Source organism: Fukomys damarensis, unplaced genomic scaffold, assembly GCF_012274545.1.
Source record: "Fukomys damarensis isolate Sample0158 unplaced genomic scaffold, DMR_v1.0_HiC HiC_scaffold_16, whole genome shotgun sequence".
NCBI lineage: Eukaryota > Metazoa > Chordata > Mammalia > Rodentia > Bathyergidae > Fukomys > Fukomys damarensis.
The window spans coordinates 97353915-97380372 of NW_022900928.1; the positions used below are offsets into that span (position 1 = coordinate 97353915).

Below are 26458 nucleotides of genomic sequence, written 5' to 3' on the forward strand. Positions count from 1 at the left end.
AAAACAAAAGCAATAAGAATTTTAGTTTACTAAATGGTGAGTCAGCCATTAGCAAGGAAACTAAAGCTTCATATGGCAAACACCACTTCTCTTAGGGTCCCCAAAACAATGCATGAGGACTCTTAATGGATGGAGCCTAGAGAATAGGACCTTCATCCTGACGATGAGAGCATTCTGTTCAGGACATCCACCTTGCAAGACCAGTGTCCTGGGAGCTGGCAACCGGGCCCATCTGCAATCCCTGCACAGAGACTAGCTGAAGCTCTCCTGGTGGCCACTGTTCTGCTGTTGGATGGGGTCCAGTTGGCTTGGGCCTCAGACATTGTTCTCGTGGAACTTGGGCAAAACTGCTATTCCTCTATAGCTTGGCTGCTAGGAAAGAGTTGCTAACCCACCTTCTTCTTTAAGTGCTTGTGCTTTTGTCATTTCAGAAACGTCTCCACCTGTGAAGTGTCATCTTCACAGGCCCTCAGTTCCCCGCAGCGATCCAAACGTGTCAAGGAGAACACCCCCCCACGCTGTGCCATGGTGCACAGCAGCCCGGCCTGCAGTGCCTCTGTCACCTGCGGGTGGGGTGACATGGCCTCCAGCACCACCCGGGAGCGGCAGCGGCAGACGATTGTCATCCCCGACACCCCCAGCCCTACAGTCAGTGTCATCACTATCAGCAGTGACACGGATGAGGAGGAGGAGCAGAAACACGCCCCCACCAGGTGAGGTGGTGTGCTGGTGACCTCCATGTGTTGCCAGTTCCCTGACCAAGGCCATGGTCCATGGACCTGAGCCATTTACCATTATCAAACATAATTAATTATCCCTCTCTGCCAACCACTAGAATTTGGATCCATTATTTCTTATATCCTTATTTCAAGAGAATATCAACAGATTTCCATATTATTTAAACCAAAATAATGTGAAATCACTTTAGTCTTGAAAAATAGTTATAGCCCTTTTAGAGTTGAGAAATGTACGACCATAAAAGTCAGGCATAGAAAGCCAGTGTATTTCAACTTCTGTAAGCTCAAAAATCTCTGCCTCAGGCTATTGAATTCATTCCCACTTGGTCAGGAGATTTCTCTAACACTGCTTTGGCTCACTCAGAATTTGAAGTAATTGTCCAATTAATCAGAAATTTCCCTGTGTCTGATAAACCCACTCTTTCATACTGCCAGTTGGCTCTTCATCCAGAGAGTATTACTGTTTATTCCTAAGTAGTAATAATTCATTTTACTCTCTGTGTGCTTCCTGGGAAGAGGGAAGAAATGTTTATTATATTTTCAAGACTATTAACCCTGGCATCAGAGCCTCTTTTTCTATGCTTTGCAGCCAGACGCCGACAAAAAATGCTTTCTGCTTGGGCTGCTCAGCTCAGGTGGTGAAGCCCAAGGGACCTGGGGTCTTCTGCACTCCAGGGACCTTACAGAACCACAAGTCCCATAAGCCTGCTCTGCTGGCAACAGACCTAAAGGGACCAAGGACCTGGGAAGGAGGCCAGCCACTCCTGAGCCCAGAGCTACCAATCACTGTGCATCCACAACTGGTGCAAAGCTCGGCATTGACAACTTGCCCCAAATTATTAGTTGCTGATTGGATATAATGTAGATAATTAGCAATCACAAGACCTTTTGATTAGATAATAAATTCTTAAGCTTGTAATCTTTGCCAAAGGTATAGATAGACTGATTCACACATTCCCATTAAACCTGTTATTACACAGAGCATCCCTTCGAATCTTTATAATGAAGTTCAGGGGCTGTTTTTTCATTTTGTTTTTTTTTGGGGGGGGTTTGTTTTGTTTTGTTTTTAATGTTTTTTCATTATAGGCCTAGTGTGTGTCTCACTCAAGTATCTTTTCCTCTTGAATGGCATGGCCTGTTCTTCAGTATATTTCAGAGAAAGACATAGTGAAGTTTTTCTTGTCCTGCCATTTGCTGGGTACCAGAGGGGATACTAGGTCAGTGGGACCAGGCACACATTGACAGACCACTATTGCTTTACACTACCCCCATGTCCTGATTCCAGGACTATCCTTACTTCCTTTTTGATCACAGCCCCAACCTGAGTCAGTGTTCCAGATCCCTAGTGTCTCATCCCAACCCCTACCCCCACACACCCCAGGAAAACTGTGGGCTGCATGGTCCCTTCACAAGGAGAAAAGCCCTTCTGGCCCCCAGCTGGGCTCTGGCAGCACTGGTCATGAGAAGGGCTCAAAAATTTTGCAGTAACTGAAGGAAAAACAAAAAGCAAAAGTAGTTTAAAAAAAATCTATCAATCAACTAGATTGGGATATCATTTTTGAAGTCTAAGATTTGAGTTGACACGAACTTTGACGATAAGTGCCCAGGAGAGAATCAAACAGTGTGTCTGAGGACAAGGGCAACAAGAGCCATCTCTTCGACAGTAAGTCAGCAGACAGGGCTGAGAGTGGATGCAAAGGTCATCACGCGCCTGTTCCCCAGCAGCCTGAAGAAGAAGCAGAACTGAAGTGCTGGAAGCTTGTGAGGACCTTGATGTAAACGACTCAGAGCAGGAGGGCAGACCACAGCCCATGAGCAGATGACACGTGAGGGACACCACAAACGATGGCACTGGGCTGCTCAGTCCCTTAGCATTGTATAGTTCAAGGTGTATGAGCAAGATGGACAAAATGTATTAGAGATATCTGCCCAGTGGAGAGCTGCAGACTGACCAGAAAGTGATGGGAAGGGGCTCAGCATCGTGATGGGCAGCTCATGGATGTGATAGTAATGTTTTCTGAAGAGACCAATAGCAGCTGCCCTAGAAAATGGTTTAGGAACCAATGAGGTTGGAAATATTTTTATGTCTGTGAGGGATAAAAGAGAAGCCAGCAGCTGTCTTATTTATAGACAGATCATTTGTAATTATGACCACATTATTGTGCCTCTATTTAGGAATGAGAAAAAAAGTGCAGGGAAATATGATTACCTGTTCTTAGAAATCAGAATTATCATAAAATTGAGCATAGTAAATATTTATTGGCCCCACCAGTGTAAGATATTGTGCTGGCCTGGCAGATGTTACATAAATAAGGGAGACAGTCTCTGTCCCCACAAGGAATGAGGTAATAAGCACAGTAAGGCAAATAAATCGTTGTAACGCACGGCAGAGCCCCAGAACTGCATCACAGTCCCCAAGAGGGGACTTTCTAACGTGGACAAGCAGTAGAAGAGGTGGGGTTGCAAATCCAAGCAAGGAGGTTAAGGGAACACAGCCCCAGAGGTAGGGGAACAGGAATCGTCACCTTGTCCAAGAGAAAGCAGGTCCCATGGAGGAAAGTTTCTTGGCATGGAAAGGGGGCTGACAGGTTTCCTCCTCTAAGGGGAGGGTGGGCCGAGGGACTCAAGGGAAAGATCAGTCCTGGGAAACAAAGGTGAAACCCCAAATGTGGCCAAAGGGGACTGCGTGAACACTGTCCATCTGGCAGCTTCCCTTGCCCTTCTGGGTTTAGCTGGACAATGGAGACCTTCCCTTTTTAACCATAACCACTCTCGTCCCCAGCCTGATTCCTCCTGTGCTATGAGCATCTTGATTGTGATCTCTGTGTCCTGTCCCATCCCTGCCCCCATTTCCCCTTTGCTATTTACCCAGTTCTGGCATTTCCAGCTCCCAGTACAAGTTTGCCTAAAAGGCTGGTTAATCCCCCTCCTGTGGCTCAGCCCCAGCATGGCAGCTGGAGAGTCCAGGGCCAGTGGCACTCACAAGGGTGACAATACCTCTACCACCACTATGCCTCTTAGCAGCTTGAGACAGATGAAGGAAAACCCACTAAGTCTCCAAGACTAGAGGACATGGCTAAAATTATTAAAAGAATATCAAGATAAAATCATTATTCCCAACCAATTATGTGGTACCCGTAATTGCCAGAGCAGATGGATGGTCACAGCTCCCACTTGGAAGGAGAATTATAGGGCATATAGGAGGGAGACCAAGAGTGGGGAAACTAAAGAGGGGAATGCTAGCAAACAGTCATCAAACGAAGGCCACCATTTCTATTCCCACTTTGAATAGCAGAACTAGTATTCAGGTGCCACGCCATTAAAGAAATAGCAAATATAACTGGCAAAAATAAGTGGTTTCACTGGGCATGGTGGCGCACACCTGTAATCCCAGCACCGTGGAGGCTGAGGTACTCTGAGTTCGAGACCAGCCTGGGCTACATAGTGAGTTCCAAGTCAGTCTCAACTACATAGTGAGACCCTATCTCAAGAAACCAGAAAAAAAAAGTGGTTTCTCTTCAGTCAGACCTATAGCAAACCTGTAATCCCAGCACTTGAGAGGCTGAGGCAGGAGAATCACTTATGAGCTCAAGGCCAGCCTGAACTATGTATCAAGACCTTATCTTAAGCAAATAAACAAAAAAAGAAATACAAATAATAAATTCTGTTTTGTCCCCTCCTGAAGTCTCCACTGTGCCCTAGTGTTACCCAACATGCGCAGAGAGCAGAGCCAGGGTTCTGAGGAGTCCAGACCGTTGTGCAAGAGCCTTCCCTGGGTGCCAGGCATGCAACAGAATCAGCACTTTCAAATCTTTTTTTTTTTTTTTTTTTTTTTTTTTTGAGATAGGGTCTTAGTTCAGGCTGCCCTGAAACTCAGGGCAATCCTCCCACCTCAGCCTCCAAGTGCTGGGATTATAGGTGCACACCACCATGCCCAAATTAGCACTTTCAATTCTTAGCCAAGGTTTTAGTAAGTGGGCAGTCAAAGAAGAGCCAGTGGACTTCTTTCTTTCAATGAGTCACTGTTAACCATGGCTAGAGAACTGGCTTAAAGACAGAAAAAAACCTGAGCATTTTTTCTTTATGCCCTAAGGCAAAGTGGTAGAAATGGTCTTATTTTAAGTATTTATAGATGGCTTTGACTCAAGAAGCATTGGACTATCCACACATACTGACTAAACCATCTCTTCTTCCCTGGATTCTCCCTGGACATGTATTGCACAGGTGTCTTACTCAGCAGACCCTCATGCCAGCTTGGCCTTGTGTCCAAACTGTCTCTCGGGGCCCATGGCATACAACTTCTGGGCAAGAGGAGCATTTTTAATTGTGTAATCAAAGCAGTGCATTTCAGCCAGTCATCTGGAAATTGCTTTGTCTGGCTCCATTTTTCATTCACTTATACTAGGGCAGCTCTGGAAGGCAAGATGTTTTGTTCAGATCACAGGGCACTGTTGCGTTCCATGCTTCACTTCACCTGTGCAAGCCGCTACTCAGACTTACAGCCCATGTGGCCCAAAATGTCAACTCTAAGAAAATTGGTGCATTTTTGCTGAAAAAAAGAAAGGGGCCAGGGATTTAGCTCAGTGGCACCACTTCTGCCGCACAAGCACAAGGTCCTGAGTTCAATCCCCAGTACCAAAAAAGAAAAGAGAAAGGAAGGGAGAAAAAAAAAATTGGTGCATAAATGGCACTCCAGATATTATGGCACTTCTAGATAGAAAAAGTTACTTGCATCACTCTTAAACTTTGTATATTTTTAAAAATTGAAGCCATGGTAAGACATGCCTATAACCCCAGCTGCTAGGGAGGCTGAAGCAGGAAGATCACAAGTTCAAGTCCAGCCTGGGCTACTTGGCAAAACCCAGTTTCAAAATTTTAAAAAGCGAAAAGGTGTTGGAATGTAGCTCCGTGTGAGTCCCTGAGCTCAGTCCCCAATATAGTACTGGGTAGAAAAATGTTTGTTTTTACCTGTAGTGTTTCCTTCTTTGTATTAAATTGAAAACGTAGAGAAATTATTATAGTTAAGGTATAGTCAGGAAAGTGATAACCTGCTGCTTAAGACTGACTTGAGTTGGTCTTGGAGACATAGCACCCTGGGAGACTGAGGCAGGAAGATCACAAGTTAAAGCTCATCCTGGCAATTTAGCAATGTAGTGAGACCCTGTCTCAAAATAAAAAAGAGGGGCCATGCATATGGCACACGCCTATAATCCCAGCATTCTGGAGACTGAGGCAGGAGGATCACCATGAGTTTGAAGGCAGCCTGGACTACATAGTGAGACCCTGCCTCAAAAAACAATAACAAGCTGGGTGTGGTGGCACACACCTGTAATCCCAGCACTTGGGAGGCTGAGGCAGGAGGATTGCTGTGAGTTCGAGACCAGCCTGGGCTACATAGTGAGTTCCAGGTCAGTCTCATCTACATAGTGAGACCCTGTCTCAAAAAACCAAAATAATAATAATAATAACAAAAAAGTTAAAAGTAAAAGGGCTGGGAATATAGTTCAGTGCAAATCCCTGAGTATAGAGAGAAAAGGAAGGGAGGGAGGGAGGGGAAAGGGAGAAAGAAAAAAAAGAAAGGAGGGTGGAAAATAAATACTGGCCCAAAAAATTAATATCCAGAGCGGTCACACACACACACGCACGCACGCACGCACACTATTGCTGATTAAAAAAAGTCAATCCAAAATAGTTAACTTCCATTTTTGCCTACCGTGCTCCTAAAATGTTTTAGACACTCACTTGTTTCTAGTGCTGGAAAACACTTGGTCCTGCTGGCTTCCCTGCATCCCCTGTGGGGATCCATTCACAGCATCCAGTGGGCAGGGGCCCAGGGGCTGCATTTGGAAGAAGCAACACATTGTCTCACTGCCCATCTCCAGCCGCTGTCCAGTGCCTTGGCAAATTGCAAGGCCACACTGATGCTTACTGCCCTCCACAGTGCAGAGAAAGGAGAAGCTGGAGACTTGAGGGCAGAGTGCTCCCTGGATAGACCCAGTGGAACAGGGAGAGATGGATCAGGCTCCTGGGCTGGGAGAGAGACAGAGAGAAGGAGAGGGAGAGAAGTGGGTGAGGGGAAGGAGAGGAAAGAAGAGACCTTATTTCTGATCTCTCCGGAGTCACGTCAAGAGAGACCATGATGGTGATACGTGTGAGTATACACACAGATATAAATAGGCAGATGATATGATTTAAATGGAATGTATGCACCATACTAAAAGGAAGGGGTTTTTTCTTTGATTTGAATCACTAATGCTTTAATCAAGATCTCCATAGAACATCAGAAGGAGCCCAGTGGCCGGCGACATTGACTTCTAGTCCCTCTCTTCAAATGAAGAGCAGGTTAAAAGTAATCCACCACATGTTTCTGGTCTGGGGGATGCAGTATTTGCCGGGTGCCTCACCTGGGAGGGACAAGGCAGGGTAGCATTGTAGCTAAGCATGAGGGTGCTGGGCTCAGTCCTGACTCTGCTCCTTACTCAACCTGTGTTGCTGGCCATAGCCTGAGCTTTCCATGTCTGCAGTTTGTTATCTTTAAAAGTGAAAGTAATTAATTATTTTACTGCATAGTTCTGATGTAAGGACTGAAGGCAATAATATGTATGCAGCACTTTGAACACTCCAATAAACATCACCCATACTTGGTAGCCAGTCTCACGGTAAGAGAAGAGTAGTAGTTTTCATGTATGTGTCATTTTTCACCACGGAGTCAGGAGTAAAAGAGGTCATGGAAAGTTTATTGGAGGAGATGAGGTTTGACCTTGGTCTTGAAGGGTGAAATTGATTGGGGTTAGCAGTAGAAATCAGAAACACATTCCAGACAGGACCCTGCAGGGAAGCGGGATATGGGTTTGTATCTGATCCTCTGGCATTGTTTTCTCCATTGGGGCTGATTTCTTTCCTTCTTAGCTCCTTGCTTCATCATCTTAAAATGATGAAAATCATCTATTGCCATGACAACACAATACAGTCATGAGCTCTTGCAGCTTAGCTCTGTATTCAGAAGTGATGTCTGTCAAGACCATTTTTGCAAATATTTCTCATTCCACTCCTATCACTGTCTCTTTTGCTTCCATTAACCAACTCATAACAGGATTGATAAGCTATCAATAATAATAAGATACAATAATAGATGAATCCCAATAGTCTCAACATATGAGCTTTAAAAATTGCAGTAGCAATCTCAACTATGTGCTCCTTTCTAAAGTGACTCATTTAGCAGCTTTCTACTGTTCTCTAATTTGCATATAGTGTGTAGAGCACAGAGATTTCTACCAGTAGAAGAGATAAGAAGCAGAGCCATCAAAAATAATTCACCTTTCCCACACCAGTCATATGCAAATCCAAAGAGTTGGGTAAGTAACATTAAGTCCTGTTGTTCATATTTGCTCGTTCAGCAGAGGGTATTCTCAGCTACAAGCTATGAACAGCTATGAACAGTTTATGAAGGTCCTCAACATCTTAGTGCATAACAAGACACTGACATGAAACTGACCTTCAGGACTCTTCAGCCTCTGATGGGTGGATGGACTCATTATCACTTGGGTTTCCATTGAGCAACTGGCATTAAATTCCCACTAGTCATCTAGACCAAACTGTAAAGCTATTCTTCAGTGACAGTGTACTGACTTGATTCACGAAGCAACCCCATTGTACCTTCAGAAATTTCCATCTAAGCTGGTTTCTCCACAATTTCTGAATTTGAGGCAAGGATTCCAAATGAGCCCAATTTGTATTTGAGATCAGGTTACATTTTGATCAAAATTGGTGTTGTATGTTTTGCTCATTTAACTTGCTCATTTTTTTAACTACTCGGAACCAAATGAAGTATGAGCTGTAGGAATTGGCCAGGCCTAGGTTTACCTGTGAGATACACTTACTAAAAACATCTGTTTTCTTTCCAAATGAGTAGTGGATCAAATGCTATTTTAACTATCTTAAAACTGCTAAGGGACCCTCACAATGGATCCATTACTGCTGCAAGTAATCGCTCTGTTCTAATAGGTTTCAGGTTGGTTATTTGTTACTGGCTGGGTGTTACAGGTTACCCAGCCTGCTGTCCAGGGTCACACAGTAAAAGGACCACAGAGCTAGGACTAGAGCACCACCCTCAGAACGTGTACCTGCAACAGGATGCATGTTCTTGAGAAGGCTGAGGAGCCGCTGTGCACTATGACCTGGGACCAGGAGCTGCATGGAGCCATGGCCCCGTGAGAGGGTTAGGAAGGCTCCCCTTCAGCAGTGGCCCATCACACAGCTGTGCTCATAGCTGGTCCTTTCCCTGTACCTGCTCACCACAGGAAACAGCTGCAGTGTCCCTGGACCTTGTCTTTTTTAAGGCAACTCCCCTTCCTCCTTATGTTCAGCTTCCCACATGTCTTACTGTTGTCAGATCCCTTTTAGACTCAGGGACCTTGCCTAGAGCCCCACTTTCTAACTCCTGTGCCCTCTCTGAGCCACCCCCAGCCAGGTATCTAGAGCCAGTTGTGCTGCAGCTGTGCAGCTCCAAGCACCTGAGACTAAATCCCATTTGTTTTCTGTTTCTGAACGAGCCTGTGGGCTTTTTAAAATTGAGGTATCATTCATGTGCTGTATAATTTCCCCATCATTCAGTGGCATTTTGTATATTCATTTTTGAGATTATGGTAAAATATATGACATAAAGTTTGCCATTTTAACCATTTTAAGTGTACAATTCAGTTGACATTAATTATATTCATAATGTTGTATAGTCCTACTATTGATTTCTAAAACTTTTCTATCACCCCAACCATTAAAAATTCTATATCCATTACCAGTAACCCCCCTTTTCCCTCTGCCCTCCAGCCTATATTCTGTCTGTATGAATTCACCTAGAAGATATTTCATACCATATTCGTTTCTGGCTTATTTCCATTGATGGTTTCTGGGCCCTTCTGTATTGTGCCAGGTATTAGACTAGATAGTAGCCACCACATTATTCACGCATTCCTGTGTGGGTGGCTGCTTAGACTGTTTCCACCTTTCGACTGTTGTGGTTAATGCTGCTGTGAACATTGATATACCAGAAAGTACCTGCTTGAGTCTCTGATTTCATCCCTAGGAATGGAATTGCTGGGTCATATAGTAGCTCTGTGTCTCAGCTTTTTGAGAAGCAAGCATATGGGCTTTTTTGCATTTATAAGTGAGAGATGTGGGGCTTCATTAATTAACATTTATTTCATCTAAGTTAACATGAGCTGTAAATATATGCAAGCAGTTCATTCTTCACCTTCTTTGGGTTCTTAACAATTATCTGTATGACTCATTTGACAGCTAATCATGGAATGCTTTGTGACATCTATTATTCTTTTTAACTGGTTATTTTAAAGCTTTCACTATTTAACTTGTCATGTTGTTATACAGTCTCCCACTGAGATTTTAATCTTCTCAAGGGCAGAGATGTGTATTGTATTTCTCTGTGCAGGTATTCCCTGCAGCACCTACCAGTAGTGTAGCTCTCTGGGATACTTGGTGATTTGTAATTATCTTTCATAGCATCTTCTGGCTTATGCACAGAGTACAAAAGAAGAAACTTTTGCAGCAAGTCCTTACCCAGATAAAATTCTCCTGCCTAGATAGCTTTTCTGCAAACCTGTTTTTACATGTTCAATAAGGTAGCACAGTTGGTTATGGTACAGATTGAGCATTCTTTATCCAGAATGCTTGGGGCCAGAAGTGTTTTGGATTTTACAGGGTTTTTTCAGATTTTAGAATGTTTATATGCCCATAATAAGCTACCTTGAGGATGGGAAACAAGTCTAAGTGTGAAATTTACTTATGTTTCGTACACATCATATGCACATGGTCTGAAGGAAACTTTATGCAGTATTTTTTAGGGTGCTTACGTTTTGATTGTGACCTGTTTATGAGGTCAGGTGTAGAATTTTCCATTTATGACATTATGTCAGCAATCAAAAAGTTTTGGGGGCCAGGGACTTAGCTCAGTGGTTCCACCACCTGCCTCGCAAGCACAAGGATCAAAATTCGATCCTTGGTACCAAAAAAAAAAAGTTTTGGATTTTTGAGTACTTGGAATTTTGCATTTTTGAATTAGAGTATTGAATTTGAATCATAGTAGCTAACATTTATGGCATACTTAACGGTGCTGTGTGTCATGCACTAGTCAAAGCACTTAACTTGTTTTTCTCACTTAGTTATCAGAACAGTCTGTGACATAGGTACTGTTATTACGCACATGTTACTGACCATGAGAGATTGAATAGCCACCTGAGACCCTGTCACCATCCCAGGCTAGAGTTAGACATCTGGCTATTCATGTGCTCTTACTCAGGCCCAGTGAGGAACCTTCTGCCTGAACCAGAGGATGGTATACCAGAGGATGCCCACATGGCAGTGGTGCTGGGTATCAGAAGCAGGGCCGGGCCTCCCGTGGCCTTCATCCCACCAGCACCTCCAGTCTCTCATAGCCTTGCTCTGTTCTTCCACATATCCTTCTGCCAGGCTTCCCCTTTCTCTTCTGCCCCTTAGGTGTTAGACATCTCTCAGAAGCCCTGATGTGGCTCCATCATGTGAGCCACGACCCCTCACAAGGTCCTGGGGAGTCTATAGGCTCTGTGCCAGCTTCTGCCCTTGGCGAATGAGTAGGAAACTGACCAGCTTGCTTAGGCAGTTGTTATTTCTTAAAAGTAAATGACCAATATACAAAAATAGAAGGGTATCCATTTTTAAAACCTTGTACAATAAGCAAAAAGTCTACATCTGTCATCCCAGCAGCTGGGAGGCAGACAGGATTGATTCCCAAAATAACCACACTAACATAAATATCTGAAAAGAAGGTTCAGGTCAAGAGCCACCCTGGATGAATTCCTGGTAGCAGCTGAAGGTCTTTGTGGCATCAGCATGCAGGACCTTTCTGCCAGGCCCTGAAGTGGTGCTGTTCTAGGCCCAAGTACCAGGCAAGGCACAGGAGGGCTGGGATTCCCAGAGGTCCCTGGTGGCCTGCACACAAGGCAAAGAGCTGGCAGAGAGTGTCAGAGCCTCTCTTGTTGCCCCTTCCCTCCAGCTGCATCCTGATTCGTTCACATCCCACTCCTTTCTTCCTAAGCTTTCCCTATCCACACAGCCCCTGCCTAAGCTTATAACCACTTCCCTTCTAGCATCAGTGTTCTTCTAACCAAGGTCCTCTAACCATGCACCTATGTCCCCTTCCAGTGGTCCAAGGCAGGTTGCCACATAGCTCAGCAGAAGCAGGGAGCTTTTCACACACAAGTTCTCCAAAATGGCCTTCTCACCAGTCTGGCTTCTCCCTCTACCTTCACAGCACTGTCTCCAAGCAAAGGAAAAATGTCATCAGCTGTGTCACAGTCCACGACTCTCCGTACTCCGACTCCTCCAGCAACACCAGCCCTTACTCTGTGCAGCAGCGCACTGGGCACACCACTACCAACACCTTTGACACCAAAGGGGGGCTGGAGAATCATGGCAACCCCCGAACCATCATCGTGCCCCCACTGAAAACCCAGGCCAGTGAAGTACTGGTGGAATGTGACAGCCTGGGGCCAGGTAATGGAGGACCATCTCTCTCAAGACTGCTTTTCTTATTTTCTGCTACTAGAAATGTGAGGACCAGAAAAATAGAAAGTGCCTAATTATTGCAGGTAATTCTTATATAAGACTTTGTGCAAGTAACCAAGGTAGAATTCTTTTTTTATTTGAGAGAGGGTCTCACTATGTAGTTCAGGTCAGTCTTGAACTCACTATCCCAGGATGGTTTCCATCTCATGATCCTCCTGCCTCGGCCTCTAAAATGCTGAAGTTGCAGGTGTGCACCATGCCCAGCACACCTTGGATTTATTTAGTAGCATCTATTCAGTGTTTCTCACTCACAGTGAGCAAATTTGGAGATTAACCCAAAACATATCTACATGTTCTGCTTTTCTGCCACATTCTGTTACAACTGCAGCCAAGCAGCCCCTTGACGATGGCACTATTTAGAGGGGAAGGCACGTAATGCTAAGATTTGTCTAGATGTGAGAAGCTATGTTCCTCAGAAGAGACCCCCCAAGTCTGTCACTGGAAGTTGCCTCAGGAAATGGGATCTTCCTGAGTGGTCAGCATACGTCAAGCCTGGGAGGGATAGGCTGTTCCACTGCTGCCACCCAGGGTGCAAAGTAAGACTCAGAACAGCATTTGTGGGGACTTTTCTGGCCTAGGACAACACCTGTGATGGCACTGCTTTGGCACCAAGAGACCCTGCTTGAAAGGGAAACAAGCAGCTTCAAGCTTCTTTCTCCTTCAGCATCCCCATTGTAACCCAAGGTGGCCCAGGTGGCCCTCCTGTCAGAGCTCTTGCCCTGACTCTGTAAGTAGCCTGCTCCCTTTCCTAGGAAAAATGTTCATTAAACCCAGCCAGCCCAGCACCCTGCATAATCTGCTTCATGTCCACAGCCTGGCCTGGCCTCAGAGTCTGTGGAGACCATATGGGCTCTGAGCAGCCTGGACTTCAGAGTCAGTGCTCACAACACAGTAGGCAGGTAGTCCTGCCTAGGGTACACGGTGCCCTGGTTGAGAAGTAGGTGTGGACAGCCAAGCCACTCCATGCAGGATCCCACCCTGTTTCTCCCCTGGGGTCAGCTGATCCTGCAAGGAGAAATCCTTACCTGCACTGGAAATGGGCGCACAACAGTGCCAGGGCATGTATCTGGCTAACAGGTCCCCCGCTGTACTGACTGCCAGCTTCTAGGAAGCTGAAGCCAGGGAGCCAGGCTGGAGCCCTAGCCCAGCACCTCTGAGGAAACACAAGCAAAGCTGGCTTCCTCAAGGCCATGGGGACATCTGTATCCAAAACCCTCCCAGGAAATAGCATCCTGTTACAGTCACCAAGGGGTCTCCTGTGAGACGCACCAAGTCATTGACTGCAGGACACAAGACTACATAGAGCAGTGGCTTAGACATCCCCTACTTTGTTTTAAACCAGCACCCTTTTTTTTCCCCAAGACCTGATTTCTGTTGTGTTGTATACTAGATCATTGTGCAGCTCTCCAGATACTGTGTGCAAAAAGACTGGGGCTTTAGACACAGCTTACTCAGGACTTGGGAGACGAAAATGCCACTGTGCTGTGTGGGTGGGAGAGTGGGCAGGATGGCTCCACACTGGGGCTGTACCTGCACCTTCCGCCAGCCCTCAATGTTCCTCACAGTTAGCCTAGCTTGGGAAACCAGGGAAGTTCTCTCCCCAGCTTGCTGCTGCTCAGAAGCCCATCCAGGCCAAGGTACATCATTTAAGCCACCTGCCTAGAGCCCCCACATCCAGGAGCTCAGAGGCTTCCCAATCCCACTGAGGTTAGTCAAGGTAGATACCTGTCTTTGCAAAGACCTGTCCCTCCTGTGGCTCCCAAGTCCTCTAGGGGGAGCTGAGGTTCTTCTGGAAGGCAGGAGAACAAACCAGACTGGCTCAAGAATTCATTAGAAGGATGCAAGTCTGAGGGAAAGTTCAGCAGTCAAGTTTCAGGCAGGCCAGGGCTGGGCTGCTGAAGGCCAGACACCTGCTCTTGGGAGCTGCCTTCACACCCTCCTGGTTCCCCAGGTGAAAAAAATGCAGGTGTGGAAAGTGTGGCTAGTTGACCCAGAGCCCTATGACCAAGTTCTTCTATGCTCTGAGCACTCTCCCTACTCAGCACAGGAAGGCAATGAAAGAGCAGCTCTTCCAGGATGGCTGGGCCAGGCATATCCAGAGGTGTCCAGGGTGCTCCTTTCTAGTCCTCGGATCCACACAGGAGGCCAACCTCAGCATCAGCCATGTCCAGCCTGTGGGAGGAATCACTACCGATCCCAACCTCTGACCCAGTCCCAACCTCCTGGCATGCAATGACAGTAGCTGGTGGAATGTCAGGCTCTGTCTAACTATATCCTTTGCAGCTTCAGGCTGTCACCCCTTCGAGCTCCATATTCCTTCCTCTCACAGAGTGGTCATGAAATGCCCCAAAGGTGGAAGCAAAGAGGTGATTGATCCATGGCTGGGCCCAGGGAGCAAGCTCCCTTCACTGCTGCAGAGCAGAAAAGTATGCTCCAGCACCCAGTGGAGGAACTCTCACACAGTGTGTAGGTAGGAATGCGGGATGCTAGTGCATAGTCAGATTCGTGGCCTCTGGTAACTACCTCCCTCGCCAGTGGAGCAGCAGGGAGAAGGAACCCTCTGCCTTCAACTCATGTTATTACCCTGTCTCTGGATTTCCAATTCCCGTTGTCCTTCTCCTGGAACCTGTCTTTATCAACAATTAGCATCTTTTGTTGCCTGCCCCAGCCTCAGGCTTTTCATCTTTGATTTGATTTCATTGCTTTGGGATTTGTCATAGAATTGACCCAACCCAGTTCAATCAAGGGCCTTATCTTGTGTACTAATGTTACCCCATAAATGACCAGAATCAAGTTTCATGCCAGCTGCCATGGAATACCTCACTGAGAGGGTGATGATAGGCTTTTATTTTTGCCCAAGCTTCAGAGACCCCAATATATATATATATATATATACCCCAATATATATATATATCCTGAATTCTTACTTCCAAACAGCATAAGACATAGATCTGTATTTTAGTCATATTTCAGAAACCTAATGGAGAAAAACAAATTACTGACCAGGGGACAGAACACAGGAAGTGCTCAGGTAAACGTGGGCCAATGGAAATGAGGGAACCCATTGCCTTTTGCTTAACACGCGGCCTTTTCCTCGTCCCTCGGTCAAAGGCTTCCTTGGTCTTATTCTTAGATTAGAATCAGTTTGGCCTTTGCCTCTGCACCTGCCTCACTCAGCAGGGACAGTTGTCCCCAGGAAGCCAGCCGGCCCCCAGCCAAGCCCTGGGCTGGTACTGTCCTGGCTGACCTGCCTTGCTTGTGGGAGCCTCCTGCCTGTCCTGCCTCCAGAGATGTTTTCTCCTTTACCCTTCCTGTAAGGAGTGGAAGCCATCCTTGCTGTGATGTGGTTTCTAAACTACACAACACAAGTCTGCAAGTCTTTCCTCTGTTCCTGCTGGCATCTGAGCCAAAGTGCAGAAGGCATCTGGAACCTTTTCGTTCCTGGGCTCCTTGCCTAGGCCCCTGCGCAGCCCTTCACCTAAAGCAACTCGTGCATGTGCATCTGCATGTTGCTCTTGCTGTAGGGGTGCTGTGCTTTTGTTGAATGAAGGGGCTCTGGCCCATGCTGCTCAGTGCATTTCTTTGGGGTTCTGCTCAAGTATTTATTGAGAGCCTTGAAGTGTTAGGCCACGCCCTCCCATGGAAGAACTGGAATATAGGAAGCTCAGGGGACTGGCAAGACAGTAATGGTCCTGCCTGCCTGGCTGTGCCCTGGCCTCTGCCAAAAGCCCACATGAGCACCAACCACTCCCAGCACGGCAGGCTCCCCCAGATCCAGGTGAGGGAAGATCACTCTGTACTAGTTCCCTGCCCTCCTGGTCCTGCTCATGCCACCCACCAGCACCTTCACCTGCTTAATCCTGCTGCCTCAGCCTCTCAACTATCTGTGATGATCCTCTTTATTCCCACTTACCTGATCTGTCCCAGGTGGTACGTACTCCCAGTGCCTGGCACACAGCAGGAGCTCAGAAAATATTTCTTGTTGGATTAAGGCTGCCAGCTTGCTGCATGTGATGGTTCACACCTGTGATCCCTGACTTCTGGGGGCTGAGGCAGGAGGATCACAAGTTCTAGTCCAGCCTGGGCAGCTTAGTAATTTAGAAAGACCCTGTCTCAAAATAAAAAATGACTGAGGATGTAGCCCAGTGTGAAGGCCCTGGACTCAACCCCAGTACTGAAGAAAAAGAGCCAGCCACCTCTTTAAAGACTCCTTGGCTGCTGTTTGCCAGGCACCTGGGCGAGCACCTGGCCTGAAGTACAGCCTGCCTCGTTTCTCAAACCCTGGCTGCCCAGGGTGTGGCTCCCCAGCTAGCAGTGTCAAATCCTGAAACTTGTTAGGACGAAGATTCCCACCTGGAGCTGCTAGGCCAGTGCCTCATTTATCTTAGGGTGTGGCCGCCCACTGGCCAGCATTCACTGAGTCTGCATGGCCTCCTTGTCAACAGTATGGAAGAGACAGGTGTCATGTTTGGCCACGTGCACCTCCCAGAGCTGTCTCCTGGGCAAATTAGCCTCATCCTGCCCAGGGCAAGGCCCGGCCTAGTATCTCCCACAGGGCCAACTTAGCTTCTGCTGCTTGTCCTGGTTGCTCAGTAGATGCCACTGCAGGCACAGTTGCATCTGGTCCTCATAGCCATCCGTGAGGGGACCTGGCAGTGGCCATCTCCCAGATGCCACTAGTGGCACCACCTGGGAAGACCCACATGAGGGCCGACTGGGCCTCTGGCTTTCCTTGCCTCCCCTATACCTGTTCCCTTTACCTTTGCTCCTGGTCCTGCATTTGCAGCCCCTACACCCCACCCCATCCCCAACTGAGGGAGCGAGTAGAACCCAGCTGCCAATATAGAGAGTAGACAAGATACCGACTGGGTCCAGAGGCCGGGCTGACTTATGCTGGGCAGTCTTGGGCACATGTCCCAGAAGGCCACTGTTCCTGGAGGGGAACATAGGAGTGGTCACTGATCTGTCATCTGTCCTTCCTCCCACCACAGTCAACACCAGTCACCACTCCTCCTCCTACAAGTCCAAGTCCTCCAGCAATGTGACTTCCACCAGCGGTCACTCTTCAGGGAGCTCATCAGGAGCCATTGCCTACCGGCAGCAGCGGCCAGGTGCCCATTTCCAGCAGCAGCAGCCCCTCAACCTCAGCCAGGTAAGCCTGACCCACACAGATTGCCTCAGCCCCTGTTCTTCACCTGTACCAAGGGTCACAGTGCAGGCCCTTGCCCACCACCAGGCAGCATCAGGAATGTCCCAGAATGCCAGATCTGGTAACGCACACCTGTGATCCCACCATGTGGGAGGCTAAGGCAAGAGGATCACTGAACTCAAGGCCACCCTGGGGATACACAGTGAGTTCAAGGCAGCTTGAACTACCGAGTGAGACCCTGTCTCCAAAAAAAAAAGTGAAGGTCCCAGAGCAGAGTGACTCTGGGCAGCTTCTTTCCCCTTAGAACATGCATGGGGAAGTGGGCACCATGGTCCCAGAGCTTACAAATAGGAGGTCCCTGCAAAGGGTAGATGGATGTCCTGCCCATTTGCCCTGGCCATCACTGCCCTGCTGCAGGGAAGGAGACAGCAGACCAAGGAAAAATGTTTCCTAGTGTCTGCACAGGAGGGGGAAGTATCTTTGTCTAGCATCTCTTCTTCCTCTCCATCCTCCCTCGAGGGCCCAGCCCCTAACACAGCACCTTTCACTGTTTGTCCTTTGCAGGCTCAACAGCACATGGCCGCAGACCGCACTGGGAGCCACCGACGGCAGCAGGCCTACATCACTCCCACCATGGCCCAGGCCCCATATTCCTTCCCGCACAACAGCCCCAGCCATGGCACCGTCCACCCCCACCTGGCCGCCGCCGCTGCCCACCTCCCCACACAGCCGCACCTCTACACCTACACAGCGCCCACCGCTCTGGGCTCCACCGGCACCGTGGCTCACCTGGTGGCCTCCCAAGGCTCGGCGCGCCACACTGTGCAGCACACTGCCTACCCGGCCAGCATCGTCCACCAGGTCCCCGTGAGCATGGGCCCTCGGGTGCTGCCCTCACCCACCATCCACCCAAGTCAGTATCCAGCCCAGTTTGCCCACCAGACCTACATCAGCGCCTCGCCAGCCTCCACCGTCTACACTGGATACCCACTGAGCCCCGCCAAGGTCAACCAGTACCCTTACATATAAACACTGGAGGGGGCAGGGAGGGAGGAGGAGGCACCAGCCACCCCAGGAGCTGCCTCACACTGAAGGTGCCACACACAAGCAATGCAAATGGGGTGGGTGGGAAGGGCAGGTACAGGGCTCAGAGAAACTTGAACCAGGAAGTGGGAGGACTTAGAACAGAGAAGAGAACGTTTTGAAAGGAAGGGATTGAGGAGGGGGGAAAAAAATCTATGCTTTTTATTTTAAAGAAAAAGGAAAAAAAATTAAAACATCAGTAACAGAAAAACACAGCTCATGAACCCATTCCACACCAAACTGGAAAGGAGGAGAAGAGAGCCACAGGAAGATCCCAGGAGCGAGGGGCCCCAGTTTTTGAAGAACTTTATCTATGAACTTTTCAAAGATTATTTTCATATGGCAGCAAGTGACATTGAAGAATTTGCTGTCAGGGACACCTGATGGGGAGTCCAATAGATTTTTAATGAATTTAATAGGAGAATTAGGGATTTTTCCAGAACTCTAAAGGGCCAACACCATTCCAGGGTATCAGGCCATGGTTGAAATCAGGCTGATGCACGGGGTTTGGTCTGGGGGACCCAATTCTGGTGCATTTGTCAGGAGTAGCGGGGAACAGCCAAACTAATGGGGAACCCCCTGGGAGGGGGGCTGGTTTTCTCTTTCCGAGCACTCTGGAGAAATCCCTAAGCAATGTTATTCCTCAGATGTCATTAATAATGTGTGTTGCAAACTTTAGTCCCCGCCCCCGAAGATTTTCTCTTCGAATCAACCCCTAGTCACATAGCGTAGGGCTAGTGGTCGTCAATGACACCCTAGTAGAATGTAGCACTCGCGCCCTTGTTTTCTACCTTGTGTTCAACTCCAGTGATACCAATAGACTATTCCTATGTAATTGCACAAAAAAATGGGATAGCATAGGCATGTAACCAATGTGGTGGTCCAGGTGAGCAAGCGAGCGAGCACGTGTGGGTGTGAGCGCGGGTGCCGCCTCCCCTGTGTCCCTTGGCACCGCCGTCACAGCCCTCAGTCTTGATTTTACACCATTCCCTCCTAGTGCCTTACCGAACGACAGACAGACGCGTGTGAGGGTTTACTTCCACTGGTTCACAGCAGCGGCTGCACTTGTCAGCGGCTGCCTCACTCTTCTGTTGCGCTGTGGTAACATTTTACTCGAGTCTTTCCTTTTTTTGTTGGATTTTCAGTTCTTTGGTTTTTGGTTTGGTTTTTTCTCCTTGTTTCATGCTGTTGTCTTTCTTGCGCTCTTTGCAAGCAGGATGTCAGGGAAGCCGGCAGGACCGTGAGAATTCAAGGATCTTGAGAGTTATGTGGGAGCCAGATGACAATGAGCATCTCTGATGACAGAGATGGTTTTTGTTGAGTTTCCTTTGGGGCAGAGATGCCCCACCCTTCACCCTCGCCCACCCATTCCCCAGCTCTGCCATGTGTGGGACCTAAAGTTTAGGGATATTGGCTTTGCCAGGCAGTGGCTTCTGGCCCAGCACAGCTTCCTATGGCCATCTGTGGAGAGGCTTGGAGGCCAGGTGTCTGACCCCAGGGCCACCTGTCCCTCCCTTCCATAAGAAGCCTAGTATTCTCAGAACCATGCCACACTTTTTCTCCCACCAGCACTGCAGAGAGGGGCCTTTTCTGAAGAGAACCACCGATCTGTTCCTGTTGAATTCCTCCCTCACGTTGCCCAGATCTGCCCAAGACAGTTTAGGCTTTGGTATTTGAAGGGTCTTGTAGGCAGAAGACTGGAGGGAAGCTGGTAAGGGTGACCAGGGCTTCTCCACTGCACTTGGGAAAATGCTCACAGATAGTGAAATCGCCAAGTCAGCCCTGTGCCCACTTCATTCTTCTGACACCTCTGAAAGTTTTCTCAGGCTTTGAACACTGCAGGCAGTGGGGCAGGTGGGGAGTAGTTCCTGCCACTCAAGTGTGGACAACTCTGAAGCTGGGGGGCACTAGAGAAGCTCTGTGGGCAGGGATGGGCTTCAAAGGATGGCTCTGATTGGCCCTGACACGGAGTCCTAACCCACCTCTCAGTCAAGTTCCCAGTGCACAGAGATCTTCCAACCAGCCGCCTGTCCTCTTCCTCCCTTCCTTCACCTCCTCCCCATGAGTGATCTACTGTGAAAGGGTTTTCGCAGCGATGTCAATTGCCTCCATTAGCGAAGCTATGACTTAGCTCTTAGCTGTGAAAGAACTCTGGAAACTTCCCCACCCCAACAATAAATCTTTACTTTATAAAGAAACAAGTCCCCAAAAACTGGAAGTGGCTTAGGGCAGGCCTTGGGCCAAAAGGAAGGACAGCACGACCTGCAAAAAGCTGGGCACACTGTGGTGGGACCGCAGGGACACAGAGACAGAGTAGTGACATCCTGCAGCAGGGAGTCACTCTCCTCACCATGATCAGTACCAGCATCAGCTGGAGGTGTGGCGGTGCCTGGCCCGAGACTGGGAAGCTGGGTGGTTCAGAGAGAATGAGGGAGCCCTCCCTAAGCCACGCCAGCCTGGAAGACTTGTCTGCCACAGACCTTTGGGCAGCCAGGTGGCAGCAGTGTTCCCTGGCATCTCACTGAGTCGCAGCATCGGCTCAGCAGCCTCACTTTGCCATCCTGGGCAGCACGCTGGCCTGCAGAACAGTGCAGTTCCAGCCTCTATAGATCTGTTCTCTTAGGGGAAAGATGACCTAAAAGTTCTCATTTCCTTTTGTCTCTAAGTGGAAGCTTCTTAACTCGTTCTCCTGAAATTTTCTTTCCTTTTCTCCTCCCAGACAGGAATAAAAGTTCCGTGCTGCTCAGAATGTTAATATTATCATGCTGATTACTTTATTCTTGTCATTGCCATTGTAATTATTACTATCTTCATCCTGTTGCTATTTTAGTCAGGGTTTTAAATGCACTTATTCCAAGCATCTTTGTGTTTCCCTTTAATATTTGAACTTACAATATTATGTCTGAGTAGACTGGAGGGACACACAGATGTCCAATTTTGTCAAACAAAGAGGAAAGACCCAGGATTTAGGAAAATTATTCCTGTCATCTCTATTCTACAAATGGCCATCATGAAAGACTCACCATAAAACAAAGTCATGACCTTTCTCTGCAGTCCAGCCTGGGGTCTGGGCAATATCACTATCAGTGTATGTCCCTAGATTTCCAGGGACTTAGAGCCTGAGGAGGCAGCTTGTGGGTTTGGGGCTGCTGGTGCACCCCTTAGACTATTGAATCCTTACACAGCACCTCTCCCAATGCTCTCCTGTGCATCTGAAATCTGATGATCACGCTCAGCTTTCCTTGCATCTGATACATGAGCCACAAAAGCCCTTCTCTTCCCAGAGCTGACCCAACCCCTTTGCAAAACATTCCCCTTTTCCCAGAGTATGGCTTGTGCCCCTCCTCGAAGCCACTGGTCACGGGAAGCTGGAGTAAGAGTGATGGGCACCAGTACCTCCCCAGGATGTTTCAGCCCCACTCCCCTCCATGTACCCTCCCCACTCCCCATAGAAACACATCCAGCATGCAGTTCACTGAGCCAGAAAGGGGTGTCGGAGTAAGGAGGAAGCGGAGAGCCTTCTGCAAGGTCCAGCAGCCGCCCAGATTATGCATGCCACACCCCCTCTTCATTGGCAAATAGCCACAGCAGGGCCATGTGGCCAGCCCCTCAGGTTCTGATGGTCCCTTGGTACCCACACTGTGGGTGATGGATGTCTATGGGCTGCCTACCAAGCCCAGAGACTATCAGCCTATGTGAAGAAAGATTTGACATGGGCAGCTTCTGTGAGCAGAAATGAGTTGTTGGGCAGTGGCCATTTGCCAGATGTTTGTGCCCACCCCAGCCCTCGCTTCACACCCTCTTCTAATCCTGAGCAGAGCTGTCATGTCAGAAGCCACACAAGATCCCAGTGTGCTCATTCACACCCTTGCCCAGATCCCCACCAGGTGCTCAGCACTGGGTCCCCTCGCCGAAGCTGCCTTCCCTGGACCAAGCTCTCAGTGGAGAGACAACTGCCTCCCTATTCAGACCCCAAGTCCCCCAGCACATCTCTAGTCTTGGATGGGTTCTATCCTTCCTCAGGGAAGAAAATGGTCCTGAGCAAGGAGAAGTTGGCAAGGACAGGTCGGGGAGAGGCATCTGGTTGGAGCCTTATGAAGCTGAAGTCAACTTGCTTCTGTGTGCTGGTTCTCACTGACATGTCTGGGCATTGGCACCCATGTCTCTGCTTAGTTTGGGACATTTCTAAGGGAAAGGGGTGAGCAGGCTATGATGGGTGAGTCCAGTGTCAATGCCAGTTAGCACTGTGGGGCACAGCGAGTGGTCGGCAAATTCAAAGGAGGAAGGAGGCTGGAGCGAACGGCCATTTCCGTTTGCCTCCTGGGCTGCATGGACTTGTCATGCCTCCTTGGTGGCTGGGTCTCTGTGGGGTGTGGAAGCTAGCTGAGCTGTGCTCCCATCCTGGAGCACCCAGCCTGCCCAAATGCCACTGTGTCGGACAGAAGGTTGGAAAGGGGAGCTGGGCGCACCTGATGGGATGATGTCCCTTGACTCAGTCTCAGGAGTTGCAGACACTCATTTTGAAACAAGCTCGAGGAGGAGGAATTGGGTCACGTGAGTGTGTGTTGAGTGAGGAGTGCAAACGTTCTTGGAAACCAGAGCGTGGAGACGAGGAGGCTTCAGGAAGTGTTGCTGTTGTTCACAGTTGCTAGAAGGACACAGGTCCCCACCATTGTCTGGCCAAGGGCAAGTAAAATAGGGGACAGCTGCTCCAGCTGGCCTGCCAAAGAACCACTAGGACAGAAAACAGAAGAAAATAGCTCAGTGCCCTCAACTAGCAGAGAAAGCTCTTACAGAGAGCCAAAGGTTTATTGGCAGGCCCGGCCTGGCTAGCAGGAGCTGTTTGCCACAACACATTCCAGCCCTGGGACACACAGGCTTCTTTTCCCATTTGTGTCTTCTATCTGGTATTGGACAGATTTTTAAAGGGAAAACCTCAAAATTGAGCAGGTCAGTGATGTCCTCACCAAATTGGAAAGGGAAGCAAAACTGTTCCTTTCTATAGCCAAAGAAACCTTCTCAAAGACACCTTTAGAGATGAGAACATGACATCCCTCTTGCTCCTTTCTGGGCAGTAATGACATCATCAGTGACACAGTTCCATTTGTCTTTCTCTTTCCTTTCTGCCCTTTTTTAAAAATTTTTTTGTTACATTTATTTTAAAACACTCATCTTGGAGAGGAGGAGGAGTGACCCTACATGCTGCTGCTATGTGGAAGACAGAGGTCCCACACCGTCACACATGACTGCAGCAAACAGACTGGCTCAGGTGACGGTGTGCCACCACTCGTGCCTCAGGACTCTTTCTCATCTCCACATTGGACTTAGTCAAATCGTCTGGCCATTGGAGACTGGAACCTGGCAAATGGGATTTAAATGCAGAAGAAACCTCCTGAAGGCTTTTGGCACACCAGAGCTTTTTCAAATCTTCCGGACAGCTTCTGGAAGATCAGGAGAGAGCTCCAGGCTGGTCCTTCCCTTCAGACTTCATGAGAGTTTACAGAGAAGTGGCCCTGTCACAGAACCCCAGCACACAGGGCCTCCTGAGCCCCCAGCTCGACTCCCACAAGCCTTCAAGAGCCCCTCATCTCAGAGCCCTACCAGACATTACATGCACTGCCTCTTTATTCAAACTAGCAATATCTCTTAAATAAGGACAGCACTTGCTGAATGCTTTCAGTATCACAGACCCCATGCCAAGCCACTTAGAAGTTCATCTCATTGTGCCATCACAACCACACACACATTCACACCCTTGGCAGATGAGCCAGCTGATTGTGTGTGGCATGTTTTAAAAAATACAGTGGTGGTCCAGAATCCCCAAGTTTCTAGTCATTTTTTGTTAATCAGGACTTTACTGAGGTGTGATTTTGTTTCACTTTTTTCCATAGCAGTAAGTGGCCCCATCTGATGACCCATTTAGCAACACTCCCATTTCCTGTGTGCCAAACGCTGCCCAGAATCACTCACTGGTTGTCTTACTTCATCTTCACATTAACCCTGTCAGGCAGCAATATCAGTCCCTTTTTAGGAGAGACATCTGATGTGTAGGGCTTGCACCTGAGTCTGCCAGGCTCCAGAACTCAGCACGCAGCCACCAGCCTCAGCTGTCTGCAGTGTGTCTGTTGAAAAGAAAGGCTTTAAGGAATGTCACTCTGTGCAAAAAGAGCCTGAATCAGATGCAGGCAGAGGGGCAGAATTAGTTTGACTTTAAAGAAAAATCTCTGGGGAGTTTCCTTTGATTCCTAGAATTCCTTTTAGATTTCTTTCCAGCAAACCAACTAGCTTTAGTAATGCTGCTATAACACTCTTAGGAGAGTGAAGGGGAAAAAGTATTCTTCTCTTCTTTTAAAAAAAAATAATTTTCTTGCTTATACTTAACTCTAGAAAGGCAATACTAAAGGTATATATTTTTTTCAAAATACTATTTTTTACTGCACTTGATAAATATCACAATGGCTCTGGTCTCTGTAACAGATCCACTCTTCAGCTCTGGACGGAACCAGAGGCAGGGTTCACACCAAATTTGTAAATACCGTGTGTAGGTCTGATGTTTGGGAACTTTTTTCTTTCTGTAAAAAACAAAAGAGGAAAAAAAAAAGAAAACAAGATGGCTTTTAGAAAGAGGAATACAGTTAAATTTTCTTTCAAGACAGATAACCCTTCTTCAAGAAACGGAAAGCAACAATTGTATAAACAGAAAAATGAACCAGCTTTCAGAAATTAAGGAAGAGGGCTCTCTGGCCCTGATATGAGATTAGTAGTGATGCAGATGTATTTTTATTTTGGTTGAAAGGCAACAAGACTTGAGAAATGCTGTAGGACTAGATTTTTTATTAACTATCATGTGCTATGAAGTATCTACTCAGTTGTTTGGGTTGGGTTTCTTGTTTATTGCTTATTTTTTCTTTTAAAAACTTTGTTGACTGGCTCCGGGCTTATTTGCCTAAATTCTTAGGTAACCCCCTTAGAGCGTTGACTCCATTGGAAGCAAACCCAGCTCGTTAGAATCTGAGATCCTGGTTGGTGTCGCTAGGTGTTCTGGAATTCTGACAGAACAACCAAGGATTATTTTTAGAAGGTTTTAGATACATTATCTTACACAAACTGTGACCTAAAATGGCAATAATTACCTCAAACGTGGGCATTCATCCTGGTTTTAGCCTTTTTTGAAATCATGTAGCCAGCTTGATCTTGAGATTTAAAAGACTGAATTCTATGTGGGCTGAAAATGATTAATGCACACCCTGGTTGTCGTTGCTTAAGTGAATTCTGACAATAGTTCATCTTCAGAGAAATTAAACTGAGGAAGAGGTGATTCTCTGCATGTTATAATCAAATGTGATGTTCCAGGGCACACACACACGTGCGGCATACGTGTTCTTAGCTACTGTAAAATGTTGTTAGCCTTCTGAGATAGCGAGAGAGTCTCACTTTAAACAAGTAAACGAAGTAATTGACTATGGATACTTAAGCATATTTCTGGCTACGTTTTATAGTGATAGTGTTTTATAGTTTACATTTAAACTGGTACTTTTTAAAAAAAATTCTGTTTGTAACTGACATCTCCAAACCCCAGTGATTGCCTCTGTAGGAGGAGGCCGTGTCTCCCCAAGGCAAATTTGTTCTACCTGTACTGTCCTGTAGCCCAGTGTGTGCATTTCCCTCCATAATGCCAGTTTCCAGGTGAGCTTGAGAGAATGTGAAAGGAAGTCGGGATGGAGTGGGAAGGGTCAGACCCCACCCGGCGAGAGCTGGGGTCTCACGCCGTGTCGGATCCATGCCTGTCTGCAGGCCTCTGACACCTTGGAAGAGACAGCAGAAACTGATCCCTGGTCCATTGATTTTTTTTTTTTTTTTTTTTTTTTTTTTT

At 47.6% G+C, this 26458-nt stretch overlaps 1 protein-coding gene across 4 annotated transcripts in view; it reads left to right on the plus strand.

Moving 5' to 3' along the window:
* Hipk2 (homeodomain interacting protein kinase 2) overlaps nucleotides 1–23859 on the plus strand; it is a 124779-nt gene extending 100920 nt beyond the window's left edge. For all 4 annotated transcript variants that reach the window (XM_010631673.2, XM_033764505.1, XM_019208570.1 and 1 more), the window contains exons 11-14: nucleotides 432–713; nucleotides 12040–12281; nucleotides 17345–17505; nucleotides 18067–23859. In XM_010631673.2, the coding sequence (XP_010629975.1) occupies nucleotides 432–713; nucleotides 12040–12281; nucleotides 17345–17505; nucleotides 18067–18531 (1150 nt within the window). In that variant the 3' untranslated portion in view covers nucleotides 18532–23859. The remainder of the gene's footprint in view (nucleotides 1–431; nucleotides 714–12039; nucleotides 12282–17344; nucleotides 17506–18066) is intronic.
* The last annotated feature ends 2599 nt before the right edge of the window (nucleotides 23860–26458 follow it).